The sequence below is a fragment of the Sarcophilus harrisii genome, chromosome 3, assembly GCF_902635505.1.
Source record: "Sarcophilus harrisii chromosome 3, mSarHar1.11, whole genome shotgun sequence".
In the NCBI taxonomy this organism is placed as follows: Eukaryota; Metazoa; Chordata; class Mammalia; order Dasyuromorphia; family Dasyuridae; genus Sarcophilus; species Sarcophilus harrisii.
Window position 1 is genome coordinate 172080247 of NC_045428.1, and position 24328 is coordinate 172104574.

At 34.5% G+C, this 24328-nt stretch overlaps 1 protein-coding gene across 4 annotated transcripts in view; it reads left to right on the forward strand.

Annotated features, from left to right (window-relative positions):
• UXS1 (UDP-glucuronate decarboxylase 1) overlaps positions 1-24328 on the forward strand; it is a 148950-nt gene that overhangs the window by 57115 nt on the left and 67507 nt on the right. For 2 of the 4 annotated variants that reach the window (XM_031958786.1, XM_031958789.1), the window contains exons 2-6: positions 1022-1052; positions 2748-2796; positions 4076-4119; positions 19472-19532; positions 23897-24077. In XM_031958786.1, coding sequence (XP_031814646.1) covers positions 1022-1052; positions 2748-2796; positions 4076-4119; positions 19472-19532; positions 23897-24077 — 366 coding nt within the window. The remainder of the gene's footprint in view (positions 1-1021; positions 1053-2747; positions 2797-4075; positions 4120-19471; positions 19533-23896; positions 24078-24328) is intronic. The other 2 variants (XM_031958787.1, XM_031958788.1) reach the window with 1 other exon arrangement.

Consider the following 24328-nt stretch of genomic DNA (forward strand, 5'->3'; position numbering starts at 1 on the left):
ACTGGAGTCTGAGAGTCTGAATTCAGATCCTACTGATTCTCACTATGTGTAGCTTGACATTACTGGGCCTTGGTTTTCTCATAAATGACATGAGAGAATTGGCATGGATTTTTGGCTAGGTCCTTCCTGGCTCTGTTTTTAAGCGTTTTCTTGCTAGCTCCCAGGCAGTGGGGAATGTTTTGTTTTTCTAATTTGCATTTTACTAATCTTCCCAGGATTAGTCATCCATCACAAATGCTCACCTGGTTTAAGTTGGAAAGATCTTCTTAAGCTGGAAAACATTTTAAAAACCATCTTGTCCAACCCAGTAATTTTTACAGACGTAGAATTTGTGACTCGGAAATAAAATGACAAAGGCAACTCAAGTGCTGTAATGGTGCAGAAATGCTGAATCCCCAGTCAAGAAGATTTAAATTCAAAACCAGGTTTAGATATTTCTTAGCTGTGTGATCCTGAGCAAGTCACTTAACCTATATATCTCAGTTTTTCAATTGTAAACTGATGATGATAATAATAACACCTTCCTCCTAAAATTGTTGTGAGGAACAAAGGAGATGATATTTGCAAAGGGCTTTGCACAGTGCCTAGTACATTATAGGCATTTAATAAATGTTTATTCCCCTCTTTTCCCTTGCCTAAGGCCACTCAACTAATAAATGGCAGAGCTGGTTTTGAGCCCAGGTTCTGATTCAAATCTACAATCTTTCTACTGTAACCAGCTGCCTGCCTTGATTTATTTAATATATAAGAATCTAGTTTGTTATATCATTAAAATCATGTCTTTATTGTAAATAAATTTAGCCAATCATATGATGTCATGATATTGTGATATATATCATTTATATATAATAAATGATATAAATAATATGTGATGAGGATAATTTGTAGCTAAACAGTAGGCTATATACTATAATTTTCTGTGTGTTTGTTTAAAGGTTAGTTTTCTTGAAAATTTGCCTTTTTATTCTTTACTAAAAATGATATATATATATTTTAATGATTTTTTCCCTTTTTTTTCTAGCAGCTGTTTGGGGCAACTTCGTAAACATGAGGTAATTAATTCACTTGAATATCTACTGTGCAACTGTGTTTTATAATTAATTTTCCAACTAAATATTTTGTAGATTTGTTGAAGAAAACTTTTATCTTAGATAGGATTCTCAGTATCTAAGCTATCTTCTCCTGTGTCAGTTGGTCTCCAGCTAGTTCCTAACTTCAATAAAACAAGATCAAAAGTATATCACCAGAAACAGGCAGAATGAGTGCTTTCTTTAAAAAGCCTGTTGGGGACTCAGCAGGATAAAGTATAGAGCTGATATAAACTTTTGTATTAATTATGTGCTTTTCTGTATTGTGCATAGTAATAAAATTCTCTATTAGTGAATAATTGAGAATTTGTAGCGTGGATTATTTTTCTAACATAAGAAAAAAAGCAACCTTGTAGTTGGGGTTAATTTTTTTATGGCTATTTATAATTCTGGTATAATTTCATACTCTCACTGGTATATGTGAGTGCTTAGTTTCTGTAACTTTAAAGTTAGACATTTTTTACTCATTTCTCTGAAATGAAATTTTAAAGATGTATTCAGATTTTACCATGATTTAAAACATTTTCATTGGCATTTAGAATATAGATTCTACGTTTAAGAAGGAAGAACAACTGAAGTGTTTTTGTTTTTTTTCTTCCCAAAGTCCAGTTTATTGATTTAAAAGCCCTTTGAAAAGTCTGAATATGGGGAGGGAGAAAGGAGGAGAAAGGAAGAAGTAGAGATCTAATTGCTCAAATTGAATCTCGTCAGTGCCCTGTCATATGAGCAAATTCTTGATATATGCAATGATAATACTATTTATTCAGTTTATATTACTGTGTACACTTTTACTGTTGATGTTTTAGTTAATTAGTAGGCTGTTTTAAGAGCTTATGTGATTATGTATGTGTGCCCTTGCATATATGTGTATTTAGGGAGGGAAAATTATGTTTTGTTATTTAAAACATATTTCAGGTTTTCCCAGAAAGCTATTTTAACTAAGGGAAATTCTCATTACCATGTTTCTTTCTTGACTTTTGAATTCAAGGGAGGGTGGTCACCATAACCCTTGCTTGTTAAAAATTGATATTTTACTATTGCTATTTGTAGTGAGAGTGTAAAGTCTCCAAAGACAAGAGTATTCCTTTTTACTTTAGTATTCCTTTTTCTTTTTTACTCTTTACCTCCCAAGGTCTTTTTATTTATTTGTTATTTTGACCAAAAGATTTTTCCAAAGTGGGTGGGGGAAATGTCGATCTGATTTCTACCACTGTGGCATATGTATGTTTCATCAACAAAGAGGCTTCTGTGTGTCTAGGTGTGGTGTATGCTGATCCCATGTAAAGGAGCTCTGTTATGCTACTTGAAAGGGTTCCATTTTGTCTTGGATGCCCAAGAAAGTTCCCTAGTATACAGAGTCCACACCCTTAAAATAATGAAGGGTCCCATACCTTTTTACTTTTTAAATTTATTTTTTAACAAGTTTTGCTTCTTAACATTTAAATCTTAGTTTTGAGATTAATATGGAAATGAGATTACTTAGATTAGGTTAAAAACTTGTCAGTTAGGGTGACTGGAGACAAATATAGTTTGTTATATTTGTAAATATAACAAAAATGGCAAAATGAATATTAGGAATCAATTTATGCTAAAATAGTTGTTAAAAATCATGAAATTATTCAACTGAGCTCAACTTTATATCCTTTTTTTCCTCCATAGGTCTCTACAGGAAAATGGAGAACAGAAAATTGAAAATAAGATAGAAGAGGTTAGTTTACTTTCCTTATTCCTCTGATAACAAGATCATAGATTTTTTAGCTGGAAAAAAATTTAAAGGTCATCTGATGCTGTTTGATTTTTACTAGTGAGGAAGCTCCAGCCAAGAAAGGTTAAAAGACTTTGTTTAAAATTACTCTGAAAGTAAGTAGTAGACCCTGGATCAGAGTACAAAATCATGAGTTGGGACCCTGCCCAGATATCTTCATTGGGATGGGAGCTGATGATACATGCCCCATTTGGTTTTTTTTTTGTGTTTTTTTGTTTTGTTTTGTTTTTTCTAATTCTTACTATTATATTACAAATGGCATTTCCACTTAATTTGCTTTTAAATACAGATTTTTATTATTTTTAACTAACTCAAGGAAAATTTAATCCATCATCATTCAGTGAAATCTTTCCTAGGCAACAAGTGGGAGAAATTGAGAGAGAGGGGAAAAAAATAGGAGAATGAAGAGGTGAAGAAAAAGAAGGAAGAAAGGAGTAAAAGAAAAATAGAAGATAAGGAGAAAAAAGAAAAGAAAAAATACAAATAAGAATGACTTTAGTTAGCTTTCTTGCTTGGTGGACAAACCAAAGCATCTGTTATACAGAAACTACAAATATATATTGTTACATTTAAAAAAACAAATTTGAGTTTAAAAAAAAAATTGCCAGAATTCCCTTATAAGGATCAAGTTGGGTAGTTGAGCATCATTTTTTTTTTTTTTAAAGATTGGTTTGAGGCTCAAATGAAAGTTAAAAAAAATACAAAACAAATAACTTCTGGAAGACCATGAATTGTGCTGACTCACCCCAAGATTTTATGCTTCATAACACAATACGTATGAACATGCTGGAGGAACGACTTCTCAGTTACTGAATCAAATTGGCTGCACAAACAAAATGTTGATCGTTTGTAAGCCAAAATAGGAAAAAGTTGCTTTATTAAGAAAAAGATGTGGATGGTTCCTGTCTGTTTGGTTTTGATCTGAAATTCCCCTTTACTGATCCTGATGGTGACTAGGTATAGATATTATCTTCTACCCAAACCCTACGAATCTCAAGGAATAAAAGCACCATATGCCTGCCCCTAATTGTTTAGAGTAACAGCTGAATCCAAGTTGTAGTACATTTAGATTTCAGACTTAAAATGAACAGTAGGAAATAATGTTAAACTTCTGTGTTATGTCTGCAAGACATTTATGCTTACTTATAAAAGAATAGCCCGTGTATTTCAGGGGTGGAGAAAGGTCTTGAGTTCTTAAAATTTATTTCTGTCCCTGTCGTAGGCTGTTGCACCATTGAGAGAGAAAATTAGAGACTTGGAAAAAAGGTAAGTAAATTTCTATAGAATATATTTAAGACAATAGAATTACAATTTGATAATATTGGAGATGTTCCGAGTAGACAATTACTAGAAAGGTATCTAGTATAAATAAACTCATCAGTTAAGTATCGCTTAGTATATGTGGATACATCATTTGAGTAAGTCTCTCTTTGTATGGCTGTGTGTGTGTGTGTGTATGTGTGTGTGTACATGTACATAGTCTTGTGCTATCAAGATATTTCGTTTTCTAATGAAAAATGGCCAAAAAAAGTAATTTGTTGAAAGAGCTAAATTGTTAAACTGTGAGTATATGTTTGTATGGGGGGAGATGTAGGGAGAAGGAAAGGATAATTACTAGTAGTAGCAAACCTTTCTGTACCACTTCCTATGCACTGTGTTAACTGCTTTATGATAATTATCTCATTTGATCCTCACAACAACTCTGGAAGGTAGGTGCTTTATCCCCATTTTATAGATGAGAAAACTGAGACAAATATCCAGAATTACACAACTAGTAAGTGTCTGAATCCTGGTTTGAATTTAGGTCTTTCTGGCTCTAGGCTTGGCACTCTTGTCTACTATAGCACGTACTTAATCCAAGAAATGAATACAAGGCTGGTTGCCAAGTCAGGAAGATCTCTATTTAAATATTTTGATACATATTGTATACACAAGGCAGGGCAGTTCACTGAATTTGGGCAACCCTCTTAAAACCAAAAAGTTCAGAGTACATGCTAATTTGTATGTCTATAAGGAATTTCTTCCCTGGGAGTTCTTTCTGAAATAATGAAATCACAGTCTTGTCCAAAATAATTATATTTGTTATGTGTGTAATGTGATTGTGTTCGTATATGTTAAAGTACATATAGAAATATTACATACACACAGACATAAACATACTCTCACATAGATGTAGCTTAAAACAAAATGGACATTGTTTCTTTTTCAAACATTGATTAGCCTCTTCCATGGGAAAAAAAAAATAACTTTTTAAATATTAGGTTGATATATGTTCAGTAAAAATGGCTTAAATTCAAGCCTTCTTGTTCTCATTCTTTTCATAGTGACCATACACATCAGTTGCTCCTTTCTAAAGAACTTGTTCCCTGTTTCTCATTAAATAATGGAACCTTTTGTAGGCTGTGAATGGATTAAATGGCTATTACCTGCTAACTTAGAGCCCTGAAAGAGAAGATCAGATCTACCAATTGACTTTAAATCTTTACTTAGTAGATTTCCAACCAGGAGATCTTTTGCTGCCTGGTGTCTGTCTGATTTGGCAAAATTCTCAGTGAGAAGGGCAGTGTGGCAAACTGAGAATTGATATTCATGCTTATTTTTTTAATTCCTTTTTTCTTTTTTTTTTTTTCCTTTTTTTAACATTCATTTTTAGTATAAGATATTAATTTCCAAAGTTTCTTCCTCCTTAAGATTGTAAGCAATTTGATATAGGCTGCATATGTACAATCACAATATTAGTCATATTGTGAAAGAAGAAACAGAAAAGAAAATATAAAGAACAAAAAAAAAAGAAAAATAGTATGCTTCAGTCTACATTCAGACTTATCAGTTCTTTCACTGAATATATATAGCATTTTTCATCATAAGGCTTTTGGACTTGTCTTGGATAGAAAATAACAAAGCATATTTGGAAGGTTGTGAGTATCAGGTATGTGTTAGGAAATTAGTGAGAGATGAAGCTAGAAATGTGGATGGAAAGCAAGATTTCTGGAAGGCCTAAAATTCTAGACTGAGGAATTTGTACTTTATTTCATCATCATTGCATGCTTTTGAACAGGTCTATGATATAATTATAGGAATGATAGGAATCAAGCACTGGAGGCCAAGAAAATTAATTGGGAAACTACTGTAATAGCCGAGATAAAAACAGTAAAATGCCAAATTTAGTTTGCATCAGCATCATACTCAGTATTCTTAGAAAGGAACTAGTGATGCCTATAGGTATTAAGGCAAATTCCTAAAGCTGATTGCAGTATTTACTCAGACCTAGAAACATGACTTTCTTTGGAGGCAGCTAGCTTTGATCTAAAGAAGCCCTGATTTCATTCTTGGGTGATTATCTTCTTTTCCTTTTTTGATTGAGGGATGGGAGATGTTAGATTAATTCTAAATTATGTCAAATTAGCAACATTGATTACTCTGTGCCAGGCTCTGTATTAAGCACTGGGAATATGAAGAATGGGGGTAAAAATGGTCTTTGTTCTCAAAAGGTATGCAAAAAATGATATACATACATGACATATACAAGGAAAATTGGAGCTAATAGAAAGAAGCATTAATTTCACCTCGGCTTCAGTAGAAAGTAGGAAGGATTTGAGTCAAGATTTGAAGGAAGCCAGGAGGCTTGGGAGTTGGCTAGGAAAGACAAAAATTCTGGATATGGTATATATAAGATACAGCAAAGAGGCCCTTGAATTGCAGACTAGCTTGAAAGAAGTTAAATCTACAAGAATATAATTTAGGAAGGAATCAGTCTGTGAAGGGCTTTAAGTTTCAGAAAAGAGGATTTCATGTTAGTACTGAAATTGATCAGATGGGATAGACGACATGGCCACAGTTGGACTTTAGGAAAATCAACAGATTGAAGTATGAACTGAAGTGGGGAAAATATCTGAGACAAAGAAAAATCTATTTCCACACTCGTGGAATAAAATGATAAGGGACAACTAAGTTGCCTAGTGGTTAGAGTACCTAGACTGGAATATGGGATACCTGAATTCAAATCTTACCTCAGATATATTTTAGCTGTGTGGTCCTGGTGGACACTTCATTTCACTCTGTTTGACTTGGTTTCCTCTTCTGTAAAATGAGCTGGAAAAGGAAATGGAAAACCACTCCAAAAGAGATCACGAAGAGTCAGACATGACTTAAATCACTGAACAACCAAAAAAGTGATAAGGGCCTGGCAGTGTCAAATAAAAGAATGCGATGTATTCAAAAGAAATTGAGAAATTAATATTTACAACCCTTGGCAACAAATTGGAGTGAGTTGGAATAAAGAGTTGAAGATGACACTCAGATTATGAGTGTGGGTAACTGAGTGAATGGCAGCGCCCTTGATAGTAACAGGGAGCTTTGAAAGACAAGAGAACTTGAGGAAGGCAAGAAAGATAATGAATTCTGTTTTGGACATGTTGTGTTGGAATATTTTTATAGAATATTGTGTTCCAGATGTCCTGTAGACAGTTGGAAAAATGAGACGAGGTCAAAAGAGAAGGTGATAATGGTATTGATGAAAATTCAACAAAGAAGATTAAGATCTAGAAAAGATGCGATGGAATAATTTTTAACATTTACATAGCACTTTAAGGTTTGCAAAGCATCTTGCAACTATTATATTCCTATTTTACTTGAAGAAATTGAGGCAGAAAGAAATTAAGTCATTTTTCTAGGGCCACACTAATTCAGATTATCCTAACTCCAGGTCCAGCATTCTTATCTACTGTTCCACCCACCTACCTGGAATAGTATGGAATGGAATTCAAGAGGTATGTAGAGGGGTTAGCTTTGGCAAGCAGGGCTGCCACCTCTTCCTATCAGATAGAATCCTAGTAATATGAGAAGAGGGAACTGTTGATGAGTCCTCTCACTTAGACAGTCAAACTTCTTAGATTTGAGGGGAGGAGTGCCATGGGAGGTGTGAGAAGGAATGAAACCATTGTGGTAAAAGAGACTGTGAATGGATTGTTTTTGTCTTTTATTTTTGAAAAGGACCATGACATTAGGGAAGTGATGCCATGACATGCAAGTGAATTGAATGTAAGTGAGGGAGGGCTGTGCAAGGCCACTTGCCTCACTTTCTCTTCCAGTCATATGGGTCCAGTGGGAAGGTATAGATTAGGATGACTGGAAATGGCCTTAGGTTCTGAGTTTGACTGGAGCAATGCCCATTCATTGATAAAAAGAGTAAGTAAGAATTGAAGCAAAGAGAGAGAAAGAAAAGAGAGGAGAGAGAAGGAGGGAGAGGGGGAGAGACATAGAAAGAGGGGAGGAAGGAGGAAGGGAGAGGATGTGCAGACAGACAGACACACACACACACACACACACACACACACACACAGTGCTGTGCTACCCAACTGTCCAGTTTCAGGGTCCCCAGTAGGGTTATCTCTATTCAAAGGTGGTTGTTTCTCCTTTCTTGAACAAGACATGTCATAGGAGAGGTGAGTGGATTAGGGAGGTGTAATAAGATTGCCTTTCTGCAGTGAGGGATTATGTAGCATAAAATGTAGTTATCTCTTCCATAACTTGACTTTTTCTCATCATGGTTTCGATATATTGCAGGGTAGCATAAGAAATTAAATGGAAATTTTTTCAGAGTTTGATGAAAATTGTAGACAACATGTGAAAGCAAGCAGACAATACAGAAAAACATTAGAGATGTAGAAATATTTAAAATACTTTTTTTTTGTGTGTGATGAACAACTCTGATGGAAGTGACTCTTTTCTTTTTTTTTTTTTTTTTTTTTTTTAATAGCCTTTTATTTACAGGATTTATACATGGGTAACTTTACAGCATTAACAATTGCCAAACCTCTTGTTCCAATTTTTCACCTCTTACCTCCCCACCCCTCCCTAGATGGCAGGATGACCAGTAGATGTTAAATATATTAAAATATAACTTAGATACACAATAAGTATACATGACCAAAACATTATTTTGCTGTATAAAAAGAATCAGACTCTGAATTATTGTACAATTAGCTTGTGAAGGAAATCAAAATGCATGTGTGCATAAATATAGGATTGGGAATTTAATGTAATGGTTTTAGTCATCTCCCAGAGTTGTTTTTCTGGGCATAGCTAGCTCAGTTCATTACTGCTCCATTAGAAATGATTTGGTTGATCTGATTGGAGGATGGCCTGATCCATCAGAACTGGTCATCATCTAGTATTGTTGTTGAAGTATATAATGATCTCCTGGTCCTGCTCATTTCACTCAGCATCAGTTCGTGTAAGTCTCTCCAGGCCTTTCTGAAATCATCCTGTTGGTCATTTCTTACAGAACAGTAATATTCCATAATATTCATATACCACAATTTATTCAGCCATTCTCCAACTGATGGACATCCATTCAGTTTCCAGTTTCTAGCCACTACAAAAGGGCTGCCACAAACATTCGTGCACATACAGGTCCCTTTCCTTCTTTATAATCTCTTTGGGATATAATCCCAGTAGTAACACTGCTGGATCAAAGGGTATGCACAGTTTGATAACTTTTGAGCATAGTTCCAAACTACTTCTCCAAAATGGTTGGACCGTTCAGCAACTCCACCAACAATGCATCAATGTCCCAGTTTTCCCGATCCCTCCAACAATCATCATTATTTTTCCTGTCATCTTAGCCAATCTGACAGGTGTGTAGTGGTATCTTAGAGTTGTCTTAATTTGCATTTCTCTGATTAATAATGACTTGGAGCATCTTTTCATATGACTAGAAATAGTTTCAATTTCTTCATCTGAGAATTGTCTGTTCATATCCTTTGACCATTTTTCAATTGGAGAATGGCTTGATTTTTATAAATTAGAGTTAATTCTCTATATATTTTAGAAATGAGGCCTTTATCAGAACCTTTGACTGTAAAATATTTTTCCCAGTTTATTGCTTCCTTCTAATCTTGTCTGCATTAGTTTTGTTTGTACAAAAACTTTTCAGTTTGGTATAATCGAAATTTTCTATTTTGTGATCAGTAATGATCTCTAGTTCTGCTTTGGTCATAAAGACCTTCCCCTTCCACAGGTCTGAGAGGTAAACTATCCTATGTTCCTCTAATTTATTAATAATTTCATTCTTTATGCCTAGGTCATGAACCCATTTTGACCTTATCTTGGTGTACGGCGTTAAGTATGGATCAATGCCTAGTTTCTGCCATATTAGTTTCCAATTTTCCCAGCAATTTTTATCAAACAGTAAGTTCTTATCCCAAAAGCTGGGATCTTTGGGTTTGTCAAAGACTAGGTTGCTATATTTGTTGACTGTTTTGTCCCTTGAACCTAACCTATTCCACTGATGAACTAATCTATTCCTTAGCCAATACCAAATGGTTTTGGTAACTGCTGCTCTATAATATAATTTTAGATCTGGTACAGCTAAGCCACCTATTTAAAATACTTATATAATACTATGTATTAGCAATTTTTTTTTTTTATTGTAGGAATTCAGAATTCTCTGGTACAAGAAGAAGATCAAAATTTTAAACAGATTTTCCAGATTGCAGGGGCACCACACCCCTAAATTCTACAATGTGGAAAGGATAACCATAATCTAGTTCAATTTAGCTTACTTTATATTTGAGGAATCAAGTCCAGAGCTTGAGTGTATTCAAGGTCATATAGTTTCTTAGTAACAGAAATAGGTATAGAATCTCTATCTTTACACTCTCCATTCCATTCTCCCTTTTCCCTTCCCCTGAAACAGTGTCTTTCTGACTACACCCACTAGGGAAGATGCTGGGGATTACTTTTGAGTGGGCTCATCATAAGCCAGTTTTGTATCCCTGGCATTCACCTCAATTTCTGTTTACGTTGCTAGTTTTTATAGATAAAATCCATAACGCAAACATTACAAAGAGGTGATTTGTTTAACAAAGTTATTTCCAAGGTTTGGCAGAGCCTGGTTTGCCAAGATTCCACATGGGAAAAGGAACCTAGCCAAGCCTGGTGCCCCCTTCTCTCATAGATGATTAGGCTGATTCATTCATTCAACAAATATTTGCTGAACTCCTAAAAAGATGAGCTAGACATTACATGTGACATTTTTTAAAAAATTGTAACTAGGAGGAATCTGAGACATATGCATAATTAAGCATAATTTACTGTTCTTTTTGTTATTTAATCATTTTTCAGTCATGTTTGGCTCTTCATGACCCTATTTATCAGTAAACATTTATTCAATACCTTCTATGCTGCATGCTAGGGATACAAAAAGAAGCAAAAAATACTACCTGCCGTCAAGGAACTTTTAGTCTAAAGGTAATAATAATATGTAAATTAACAATATACACAAGATAAATATGGAATAATCTGCAGAGGGAAGGCACTGACTGGTATTAGGAGGAGTTGGGAAGGGCTTCTTGTAGAAGGTGAGATTTTAGTTAGCACTTAAAAAAGAAGGCAGAGAAGTCAATAGTGAGATAGTAGGAAGACACTGGAATTTATTGATTAGGGTTGGGGGTGATGTGATATGTTCAAACTTATGCTTTAGGAAATTGACAGTTAAGTGGAGGATAGACTGGAGATGAACATGGCCCAATCCAAAGGGTACTGCAGGCCTGAGAGGATGAGAATATGCACCAGAGTGCTGGCAGGGTCAGAAGAGAGAAAAGGATGTATTAGAGAGATATTGGAAAGAATATTATGGAACCTAGAACTGATAGCACTTTGGTTACATATTGAATATTCGAGGTGAGATAGTGAATTAGAGAGATGTTAAGCATTGATGCCAAGATTGGGAGAAAATGTTTAAGTTCTTTGACCGCTTTTACCATAATACGTGTTTTGGTTGAAATCTATGGTGACATTGGTATAGAGTTTTAGGGAAAAGTATTTGCTACTAAGATGTTAAGTGACTTGGCCAAATCTAAGCACCTACAAGGTGTCAGATGGGATATGAGGCAATGGTTTCCTAACTGACTGGATCTCTATATTATTATCATTATTAACAGTCTTACCAATATTCCTTCCACTTTTGAGGGGATTAGAATCTCTACTCCACAACTTAGCACCTTGTCATGATGACTCTCTGATATTATTATCATTGTCATCATTATTACTTTAGGTTTCAGTAGGAATCTGGTCTCTGACATTTACTTCCAACTAGGTGGCTGTGATGATAGAGTGCTTGGCTGTGGTCAGGAATCTGGCCACATACATGTAGTAGTAGTGTGACCCTGGGCAAGTCACTTCACCCTGTTTGTCTGTTTCCTCATCTGTAAAGTGAACTGAAGAATGAAATGACAAACCATTCAAGTATCTTTACCAAGAAAATCCCAAATAGTGTTGCAAAGAACCAGATGTGATTGAAATGACTGAACATTATCACTATAATAAATCAAGTTCTGGTTTATAGCATTTGTCTATTTCTGAGGCATAACCAACTCATACACAAAATTTAACCATTTGGCTCTTTACAAGTTCAAACTGCCTCTTGCAGGACAGCAGGACAAAAAAAATAGCATCTTTCAATTTTATGGGAATTATATTTATAAAAAAGTAAGGAAGGTAGTAATTTAGTTTGAATGAATGAAAAGAACTTAAAAGACATATCCCTTAAGGAACTTTATATTCTAATAAGGTAACATATTAGGAAGTTGTGGCCTGGAGAAATTATTCTGGTTTGGAAATTTAAGTTGGGCTCTATAAGTGATTCAAATAATCTTGATCCTTTCCCGTTTTGCCGTCAATTAAGACTAATGCATTGACCATTTAATCTCTCCCTAGAGCAAAAGTAAAATATTTTATTCTTATTTAAGGAAAATAGCTCAGGTATTAGGGAATTTTCCTGTTATGGTTCATGAGAGTTATTGAAATCCAAATCATTTTGACCTAAATCGAAGATTAAGCTTCTTTGGGTAGAAAGAACCCAAATTCAGTAATCAGAGCTTGCTTTGCTGCGTGAGCAAGAGCAATGATAGCTCATGCTTGTAATGAGAAAGAACAGGCAAAACAAAACAAACAAAAAAACTGGAATAAGATTTCCTATGATGGAGTATATATAGTTGAGAAAATAAATTTGTCCATTTGTGCTTCTTGTTTTTTGGGCTGGAAATTCCTTTAAGTTTGTGAAATGAAGAAATAAACTGGTCTTATAGCATTCTTGCTTTATTGACAAAGAAAAAAATATTGCAGATATGAGAAATGGAAGATTTCCTTTTATCCTTCTTTGAAGATTATCTGTGTGTTCACAGAACTATTTACATTTACATATTTAATGTGTAAGGATCTATCTTAAACTCCTAGATATAGTTTATGAAACATTTTTCAGGTTAACTGAGCAGAGTGAGGGGTGTGTGTGTGTGTGCGTGCGTGTGTGCGCGCGCGCACATATTCTCAAGTAGCATGACATCTGTTTTTATTTCTTCTGTTCTAGAATCATGGGAATATTTTGACTTTGTACACATGTAATTATAGTTAGAAGATATATTTGGCTATCAGAATTGGCTCCTTTGTTTATTAGCAGAAAAATAGTTTTTTGGCTTTTTTTTTTTTTTTTTAGAATTTGCCTAACCACAATATTAAAAAAGAAAAATAAAGAAATGTGGTTTGGGAAGTAGAAATTAATAATTTTTCATCAAGAATAGTTTCAAGGTTAATGTGTTGTATTAAAAATTTTTTACTAATAATAATAATGCTGTTAAAATAACTTCAAATGTTTTTCAGTTGTTCAGTCATTTTTCAGACACATTTAATTCTTCATAATCCATTTGGGATTTTCTTGGCAAAGATACTAAAATGGTTTGCCATTTCCTTCTTCAACTCATTTTACAGATAAAGAAACTGAAACAGAGTGAAGTGACTTGTCTAGAATCATATAGTTAGTAAATATCTGAGGCCACATTTGAATTCAGGAAGATTCATCTTTCTGATTCTTCTTGATTACTGACTTATACTTGCAGTACTTTATCCACTACACTACCTAGCTGCCCCCAATTTGAAATAATGTCCACTCTGTTAACATTTTAAGTTACTTTCTGATAGCTTACTAGTATGTTTGAAATTTACGTAGCAAATTAGAATATCTTTTTGGTTTTTTTCCTTTTCTGTTTTTTTATCCTTATTATTCTCTTTTCCCTTTCTTTCCTTTTCTCATTCACTAGCTGTTTTATTCATTTGACTACTTATCTTATAATATTCTGTATTGTTTATTTTAAGCTATCATGTTTGTCTTATCTCCCCACCTAGATTGTGAGCCTGATTTTTAAAATTTCTTTGTAATGCAAATAATATAGAATTGTCTGAAGGCTTGAAATAACAAACCTCTCCTTGAACCTTTTTAAATTTTTTGATATTTTCCAAATCACTAAATGTCTCTGAGTCTCTCTTATCTTACAGAGTTGTTTTAGGAATAAGCTTTGAAACCTGAAAAGTGCTGCATAGGTGAAAAATAGTGTTTTTGTTATTAGTAATAGTTTTATTAGCACAGAATTCTAAATAGTAAAGTTCAATAAATGTAAGTTATATAACTATAATTCTCTGGCCTGGACTGTCTGAGGGAAAGCTATACTCCACTTCACTCTTCTCTCCTTAAGTAAGTTGGGAGAGGTAGTTACACTTATTTTCAGTATCATTTCTAATAGTGCATTGCTAGAAAAGTGTGGTTGATAGCATAGTATTTAATAGAAGTCTATGGAACTCAAGTGACCACCTGGTTAGCTATTCAATATTCTTGCTGCTTTTGATTCCCACTTATTTAGGCATTGCACTGGAAATGAAGAAAGAGAACTGTTTTTTCATCATAATACTCTCAATGCTCATAATACTCTCTGTACTCAATTCTACATTACCATTCCTATTTTATCATTTATACTCAGTCTCCTTTTTCCTTTTTACACTCTCAGTTCTTGTTGAAATGTGCTGCTAGCTGCTTCCTGTATATGACATTCTATATCCTAAAGAATACATCCCTTTTTCACCTTTTTTTTTCCTTAGAATTCCTAACTTCTAAGCTATTTGTTTTTATTCCATGTTTTTTCTCCAGAAATCTAACTTAATTTCTTGCTTCTTTCTTTCCATCTTCTCATGTAGTCCATGTGGCCAAACCCTTGCTTTTAGAGGCTCTATTTGTCCCAGTGGAATTACTTTCTTCTGGGCTTACAGCTTGGGTTTTTCTTAGCCTTTATCATTTTTTCATTGTCATTGTTTTCTCCTTACTACTTTTTTGTTTGTTTGGTTTTTTGCCGAGGCGATTGGGGTTAAATGACTTGCCCAGGGTCACACAGCTAGGAAGAGTTAAGTATTTGAGAACAGATTTGAACTCAGGTCCTCCTGATTTCAGGGCTGGTGCTCTATCCACTGCCCCACCTAGTAGCCCCTTTCCTGCCTACTTTTATTTCTCGTTTCAGTTGTTAAATTGGAATTTTGTATCTTGAATGGTTAAACCCTGTTTGGTCCTTCCATCTCAGCTGCTGCTACTCTTAACTAAAATGGCTAGTACTAGGCACTACTCTCGATACTTGTCTCTTTTTTTTGCTAGTTTATCTTTTCAACATTTACATTTTTTCTTTTTTTAAAAACAGTATTTTAATTTTTTTCCTCACATGTTAAGAAAAATTTTCACATTCATTTTTTCAAGATTTTGAGTTCCAGTTTTCCACTGCCTTCTTTCTTTCCTTCCCTCCCTTCTTCTGAAGGTGGTAGGCAGTTTGATTGAGTTTATGAACATGTTATGACATAAAATATATTTCCATATTAGTCACATTTATGAAAGAAGAAACAAATCAAAAGGGAAAAAAGGGAGTAAATGGGAAAAAAATGTTTTGATCTGTATTCCAAGTCCATCAGTTCTTTATCTGGTTATAGGATAGCATTTTCCTTTGTGATTCCTTTGTACTAGTACTGAGTATTAATTTTGCTCATTTTATTTTTCATCAGTTCATACAAATCTTTCCGGATTTTTCTGAAATCTGCCTATTCATTATGTCTTATTGCATAATAGTATTCCATTAGAATCATAATCCACGTTTGTTCAGCCATTCCCCAATTGATAGGCATTTCCTTAGTTTCCAATATTTTGCTTCTACAAAAAGGACTGCTGTAAATATTTTTGATACATAGGCACTGTCTCTCTTAAATGCTCCCCAGTTGAGAGTAGGTTCTGCTGCAAGACAAGGCCCATTTGATGTTGCTTATCATACTATTCTCAGGGTTCTTGCAAATCATTCTTTTCCCTCTCCTCTCAATCTTTCCTCCTATTCCTAGTCATTGAGTTGTTCCTTCTTCTTGCCATGCCTCCCTGATGTTCAAGGTACACCCAGGAAGGTCCTGTTTTCCTGCTAAGTGAGCTATGAAGAATTTTTCTGCCCCTCACTTCTATTCTGATCAGTATAATTACCAACTGACCAGGGCTAGTTCCTGGCTTCAGTTCACCATTCCTGGAGCTTGTGTTGATTTACCACTCATCCCCTCATCCCTTTCCCAAGAGCATCAGTGATCATTAGGACCATTTATAGTAGCTTGTGCTTCCCTATCATAGTCCTTCTTCCAGAGTTGACCAACCTCAAGTCCATTTATTTACTTAGACTTGCTTTGGCTTTTTTAGTGCAGTTCTGGTTTAGAAAAAGGACTCTAATTTTGTTTCTCTGATTTTTCTTGTGATTTCTCTATTTGTGGTCCTTTTCAAGCTAGGACTTACCTATAGATATAAGCTCTTTACTACCTTTCAATTACCCTCTTAACCAGAAGTTTCTCTTTCATTTAAAAGATAAATAAATGTAGTTTTCAAGAGGTTGGAAAATGAAATGAAAATTGGGGAGGCTGTAGCTTTCTCCCCTTCCACCCCTTCCTCCCCCAAATATTAAATCCCAAGACAGTACAAAAAGAGCAAAGGAAAGTATGGGGAAAAAAAATCAGTCCTAGATGAACAAACACTTAGCTGCTTGCCTAGGCCCTGCTAGTGATTCTCCGTGTGAGTATGGAGAAGTCACTTAACTTTCCCTATCCCTCAGTCCCCTTATGTGTAAATGAAAGGTCTTAGAACTCTAGGTTCCCTTCCAACTTGAATATTCCATGATCCTGGAAAAGTTAAAAAAAACAAATATTTATAGACAGTATTCTCAAATGATCAGTCTTCTCTTCTGTCTGCCTCTGTCACTTAAGTGACAAAATGGACTAGATGATCTGTTAATATCTTCCTTAGCTCTGACAATATGACCTTATGATCCAGCCCTGGCACTTGCACAATCCTATCTTTTCACTGTCTCTTTTCTGGAAGAAGTATGTAACGAGGCCATTGCTACAGGCAACATATGCCCTCATTCCTTTTTCTCTTCATGCATGCAGCCAAGGAGGCTGTGAAGGTGCTGCTAAAAGGCCTGTTCTGCATGGAAACACAGTTAACAAAAGCCCTTCAGAGTGAAACCAGTGTTCCGATAAGCATTATAGATCATTAATTTGGAAATACAATGCTTCCTCTCACAAAGCTCCAGGTATACTGCATGCTGTTTGTCTTTCTATTGCTTTTAAACCTCACTCTTGCCTTCTTATTGGGGGGTGGGGGGGGAGGAAAAACTTTAGCACTAAAAATTTAAAAATTTTGAAAATAAACATTAGAGACACATTCCTAAAACAAGCGAAATTAGAGTTCTTGGGATATAGTTAGTCAGTAAGCACTTAAGTACCTTGTATGTGCCAGGCATTGTGACCGAGGCTCATAAGGAAAGGTAAAAAAGGTAGTCCTTGCTCTCAGGGTACTCATGGCCTAATGGAGATAACATGAAAACATCTATATATAAACAAGATCATGCAGGATAAATAAAAATCAGCAGAAGGAAAGCAGTAGCATTAAGGGGGATTGGAACAAGTGGAATTCTAGATGGGACTTGAAGGAATCCAGGGAAACCAGAAGATAGCAAGGGAGAACTTTTGAAGTCTGGTAATTAGCCAGTGGAAGTACATGTATCTGGAGATAAAGGATGGGATTAAGGTGTTATTGTTTTGAGAGTTCTCTCTAGCAATATACAGATTATAGCCTACATATACCTTCCTATCCTATACACTCTGGTCCATGTCCTCCTATAGATTCACTTCAGGGAATCCACTCATCACAGTATTGATCTTTGATTTTTTTCCTGATATTAAGAGGCTGTCTTACATTAGAAGAGCCCTTGATTTCCTGATAACATCATTTTCTTCAATTTCACCTTCAAAGTTCCATATTTGTTATGTGCTACATCCTACTTACACTCTTGACATTTTTCTCTATGACCCTCATTTTTTAATTTCTCAGATTCTGGTTTTTGTTATTCATGGTCATAGCAGTACTGATAATCCCTTTGCTTCTGGTAGGAGTTTTGGGGTCTTTAAATGAACTGCGATTTCCCATAGCCAAGAGAGCCTGCTTTCCTAGTCTTGTTCAATTATGTGCCCAACTCCCAAAGTGTATTTGTATATTCTCACCAGAAATATATGTGTGTATATTTGTGAATGTGTATATGTGTGTGTATATATATATACACACACACACACACACACACACACACACACAACTATATGCATGTAAACAAGTGTATATATATCTGCCATAAGTGTGTGTTTTGTGTATTCAGGTATGTGTATGTAATATAATATGTCTGTTCTACATATCTACCTACAAGTACGTTTATGTATAGAAGTATATATTTGCTATATTAGTGTCTGTTTTATATATACAGGTGTGTTTATATATAAAAGTATGGGTATACAAATATGTGTGTGTCTGTGAGTATGTACACACAGGGATATACAAGCTTTTTAACAGAGGTTCTTAATTTAGGATATGTAAACTTTTCCTCCCTTACATTTTGATAACTGTTTTTAAACTAGCTGTAAATGCTATGTATTTTCCTTTAGAATTTAAAAATAGTATTCTAAGATGGGGTCCATAAGCTTCCCCAGACTTCTTTGATGCAAAAAAAAGAAAAAAAAAAGTCAAGAACCCCCTTCCCTATAGGAAGTCAAGACTACTGATATACTTTGAAAGAGATCCATGGGGCAGCTGAAACTACAGGACTAGATGAACTTCTGGGATTTCCTTACTAACCAGGTGGCCTAGTAGTTGGGAAGAAAAGAAAAATGACATAGGGATTGTTTAAAAAAAAAAAAAAAACAAATTTGGAATTCTGAAAAATTGGGGAGAAGGGACTAATATTTAGAAAAGTGAAAAGAAGTGTTTTTTTCAACTTCTTGTTTGACACAACATGGTATTCTTCCCTGCTCTGAGAATTAGAAAAAGATGACTTCTATTTTTTTCTATCAAGGCTCGAGCAGCACTTTGGTTGTATAGTTATTTTAGTATGTATGTATTTCTCTTGTGATTTGCCTTTACATGTGTTGTTAACAATGTCAACTTCAGGTCAACTTCAACTGCAGATTGGCTCTGTGGTAGATCCTCAAGTCATACTCAATTTGTTTGTGGAACAGCAAATTAAATAACATTTATTTAATGAATTGAATGAGCAATAGATATAAATTTCATGTAAGACATGCCCTAGGTCAGCTGTTTCTTTGACCATTAAGACGAAAAGCAGAAGTGAAACATATTTGTTCTGTAAAACTATTGCTATTAGTGATTCATCAGTTAAAAAAGAATGAAGACCCCTAATTTTGGTTTTCTGCTTTTTTTGTGTGTCCTCACATTCTGTAGCTTTACCCAGAAGTACCCACCAGTGAAATTTTTATCAGAAAAGGATCGAAAAAGAATTTTGGTAAGTTTTTGCATATTTTTTTCTTCATTCACAGTGTTCTTTTTAGTAAAGGAACTTCTTTATCCTGTTAATCTATTATTTTTGATGACTTATAAATTGTAACCCATCCCTTTTAAGATGCTTGAAATTGAATTTAATACAAGCTTTACCAGAGTATTCATAGTACTTATCCCACATTAAGTTTGTGGGAATTTAAAAAAAAAAAAAGAAAAGAAAAGCACTTGTAAGAAAAATGTTACTTATTTTTGAGTAGCAAATAAACTATCTTTACATAAAAACTCCTTTAAGAGGAGTAGACAGATTGGTCGTCTCTTGCCTTTTCCAAGTGAGTCACATAACCCAGACCTAGACCAAATCCAGAAACTTCTTTTACAAATGTCGTCTTTCTACTTGGGTCAGAACCTCTTTTTACAACTCACCAGAAATATCTATTGCCCCATCTGAGCTTGAATGGAGTAGTAACCCATGATGATGTGGCACAGGACAATTATTTCTCTCCAGTCGTCTGGAGCCATAGGACTAGGTGCTGAGTTTTCTGACGAATGGCACAATCATGACCATTTATTAATCTTGCATAAGATTCTATATAGGAAGAACTAATGGTTTTGAAGAAGACTTTGTACATGATGTCGCAAAGGTCACAGGATTGTGAATGGTAGCAAAATTTATGCTATTTTACAAATAACTGCAAAATTCTGACTACTATTTCTAGAGCAACTGCTCTAAGATAAGTTAAACTGTGAGAAAAGACAAGTTCATCTGGGGTTTTTTTGTGTGTGGGTTTGAGTTTAGAATGATAGTTTAAGCTCTAAAAATCATAAAGTATATTTATATAGAGACTTACCATTTATGAACTAGTTATACAGCTTTAATTTACAAATTCTTTAGCACTACAACTTAGGACCTTTTTGACTGAAAGACTGTTAAAATATTCATACCCAAGAATGGTTTGTTGAAATAAATTTTGAAATTATTTTTTCTTATTGCTGAGCAACCTCACATTTAAATGCCAAGTTTGACCTTAAGCATTTTAGTTTCTTTTGGCACCTTGGAAAAGCTTTAACATTAATGCATCAACTGAAGTCTGTAATGTGGAAAACACCTAAAGTTGTGTAGATTCAACCAATTTTCAATGTAATAGATAACAAGCCTTTTTTTTTTTTTTTTGCTGGTACCTTTATATAAATTTACCAAGAAGATTTGATTCTTACCCTTATTCTTCCTTTTGTGGTGAAATTTTTCCTCCTCCTGAAGCCTTCAGCTTCTATCAATATTCCTTTTATTAGGAATGCTTACTTAATGGGCTGAAGATAAGAAGAAAATATTCTGATAGCCTAGCTAAGTAACATAAAGCATTAAGTGCTTCTGGCAGAGGATAATTATTCCATTAAGGCAACTCTGGCCACCTAGGCCAAGGGACCTTCTCACAATTTCATGACTCTGAAGTTAATGAAATACAGGAAGCAATTCTTAAATACAATGCATGGCTTCAGGTTCTAGGCTGTTAACTCTGCATTATATGTAAAAAATGATTGAATAGACAGTTACTATTTGTGTCACCCTGGGCAAGTCACATAACTTTGGTCTGCCTTCATTTCCTCATCTGTAAAATGGGAATCATAATAGCACCTACTTCTCAAGAGTTATTTTGAAGTTCAAATTAAATTAAATTTATAAAGCACAACACCTGGCACACACATTAACTGCTTAATTCATACTTTTTTTCCCCCTCTTCCCTTAATAGGATAAGTTTAATTCATTGTCTTGTTTTCAAAAGAAGATGTTTTTAAAGTTTAGGATCATAAATCTGGAGCTGGAAGATCCATGGATAATCTAATCAAATCCCTCTTCATTTTAAAAAGCAGGAAGTAACACTTAATCCCTTCCCTCAGACAAACAGACAATGTCTCTATCTCTTTCTCTCTCTCTCTCTCTCTCTCTCTCTCTCTCTCTCTCTCTCTCTCTCTCTCTCTCTCTCTCTCTCTCTCTCTCTCTCTCACACACACACACACACACACACTTACACTTACATTTACACTTATTCTTACATAGGAGGAAACAGACGTGGAGAAAAACATTTGACTTGCACAAGGTTAGACAAATATTAAATTGTGACAGAAGCAGAATTTGAACACGTTATCAGCCTCCAAATTCAGCACTTTCTCAGATGCACCATTCTTTTAACATTTTGTAAAAAAGAAAAAAATGTTAGACTTGCGACTCTAAGATCATTTAAACAGAGATAATAATTCCTACCCTGACTATCTTGCCATGTGGATATATGGGCAAAATGAAATAATTATTATAAAAACACTTTCGTGACCAAAATGGCAATTCCAAAAGTAACTTCCTAATTACTTTTTTAGTACCTGCCAGTAAAGTTAATTCAGCTAAAACAGCATAGTAGGATAGTGAAAGTATCCCTCTTTTGGGAGCCCAGGTCACATAAGCCTCTTTAGATCTTGGTTCTTCATATGCAGGACTAGATTAGGTTATCTTTCGTTTATTTGTCTCTTGATGGTTCACAAAGTATTCTTTATAGTCCCTATAAAAAGTCAGGGTAGGAATTATTATCTCTGTTTAAAAGGTGATCCTAATGTCTCTTTTAGTATAATTCAATGGTTTTAAAAGGGTACTTATGAATATTTTATTAATAGTGAATAAATTTAATTACATTGCAAATTAACCTCTCTGGACCAGTTGCTCCATCTGTAAAATGCCCCATTTGGACTATCTGCCCTCCAGAGTTCTTCATGACAGTACAATGAAGAGAGCACTGGATTTAGACTCAGAAAATCTAGATTTGAACTCTCATCCTGTTACTACCTAACACCTGGGTTTTAGTTTCCTCATTTGTAAAATGAAAGGGCTAAAGATGGTTACTAAGATTTCTTTGAATTCTATATCTGATTTCTTTCCCAACTCAAACAACAGTTCCATGATTCTAACATGAGCAATCAAATTTACTTAGCCTTAAGAATGATAATTAAAAATCATTCCAAAAAATATACATTTATTAAGGCTTAAAAAATGAATGTCATGTATTTTTTTAGGTATTGATTCACTTGCTCTTCCTCATCACCATCATAAAATAGCTGACATAATAATGATTTAAGATTTTCCAAATTTTTTTTTCTCACAACAGCCATATGTAGTAGGGAATATGAATATCTTTATCCTCATTTTACAGAGGAAGAAAGTGAAATTATAACATTTAGTAGCATAGCTAAGAAATGTCTGAGCCAGGATAGGGAGATCCTCTGACCCTAAGATCAATGTTCTTTGATCAATATCAAAATGCCTTTTAACATTTTTGAGAGTGGGGGACAGAGAGGGAGGTTGAAAGGAGGAATAGGTAAAAAGGGATGGATATTGAGCAGAATAGAATGGCTTTAGTCACCTAGAAATTTCATCTAGGAACTTTTAAATTAAATGAATGAAATTGCTGTTGTATAATGGAATGGAAATCAGAGCAGAACATGGCAATTTTTTTTTTTTTTATATTTACACCTGTCTAGCCTCTACAATCACCCACACCTTCTCCCCAAGCATGAACACACAACATTGTATTAATAGCATCTTTTCATTCATATGTTTTGAATTGACCCTGTTTCTTATGAATTTTAATTTTAGGAAATTGGTTATTACTGAACCCCTGTCACAGCACAGTAATTGTATAATTATATCACTTCTGAAGTAGCACATAGTTAGATTCTACATAGGATTTACCTTTTTGTGATGATAATCAAGCAGCAGTTTTGTGTGTGTGTGTGTGTGTGTGTGTGTGTGTGTGTGTGTGTGTGTGTGTGTGTGTGTGTGTGTTTGGCATGTTAGCCTTTGAATAGTCCTTGCTATTTGTTTATCAACTTGTTAGCTTTTTTTACTGGTGAATTCTTGTAATGGAAGCTTCTATTTATCTCATAGACATTCAATGCACGAGTCACTTTGCCTATTCTATGTCTTGTAATGAAAATAATTCTGTTAGGTCTTCTATTTATGGTAATGCCATCCCAGCGTTACTCAGGGTATCTCATGTAAACAGAATGCTGAAATAATGTAATTAATGTTCTATAGAGAAAGATATTTTTCAATTTATAACATCTATCTTCCTAAACAATTATCTGAGTAATATATTTTGGTTGTTTTAGAGATTGTTGAGATATTTATGCTTGCTTTCTCTGGAGTAGAAGTTAAGGTATTACCTAAAATATCTTTACCCTCCCATCTTCCCTTCCCACTTCTTCCCATTCCCACCTCTCCATCCCCAACCTCAGCCAACTGCAAAAGCCAGTTTGTAAAATCTGTTTTCATCTGATTTCTTTGGTGTTTTCTGTAAATATTTCATACAAACTGTCCTAATGCAGATAACTGGAGGAGCAGGGTTTGTGGGTTCTCATCTTACTGACAAACTAATGATGGATGGCCATGAGGTTACAGTTGTGGACAACTTCTTTACGGGCAGGAAAAGAAATGTGGAACATTGGATCGGCCATGAAAACTTTGAACTAATTAACCACGATGTTGTAGAGCCCCTCTACATTGAAGGTGAGAAAACATGTCTTATGGATAGTTTTCATTTGGGGGGAAATATTTATTGATGTGCATGCATCCTATCTTCTTACTAACTGCTAAAATTTGTAGTTAATGCTAATACTTTTCCATTGTTTTTAATTTATTTTCAAATAGTCTGTTAAAATATGAATATAAACATTTAATAAATAATAAAATATAAATTTCTTCACAATAAGGATAATTTCATTTTTTGTGTTTGTCGCCTAAGTTCCTAACACACTGTC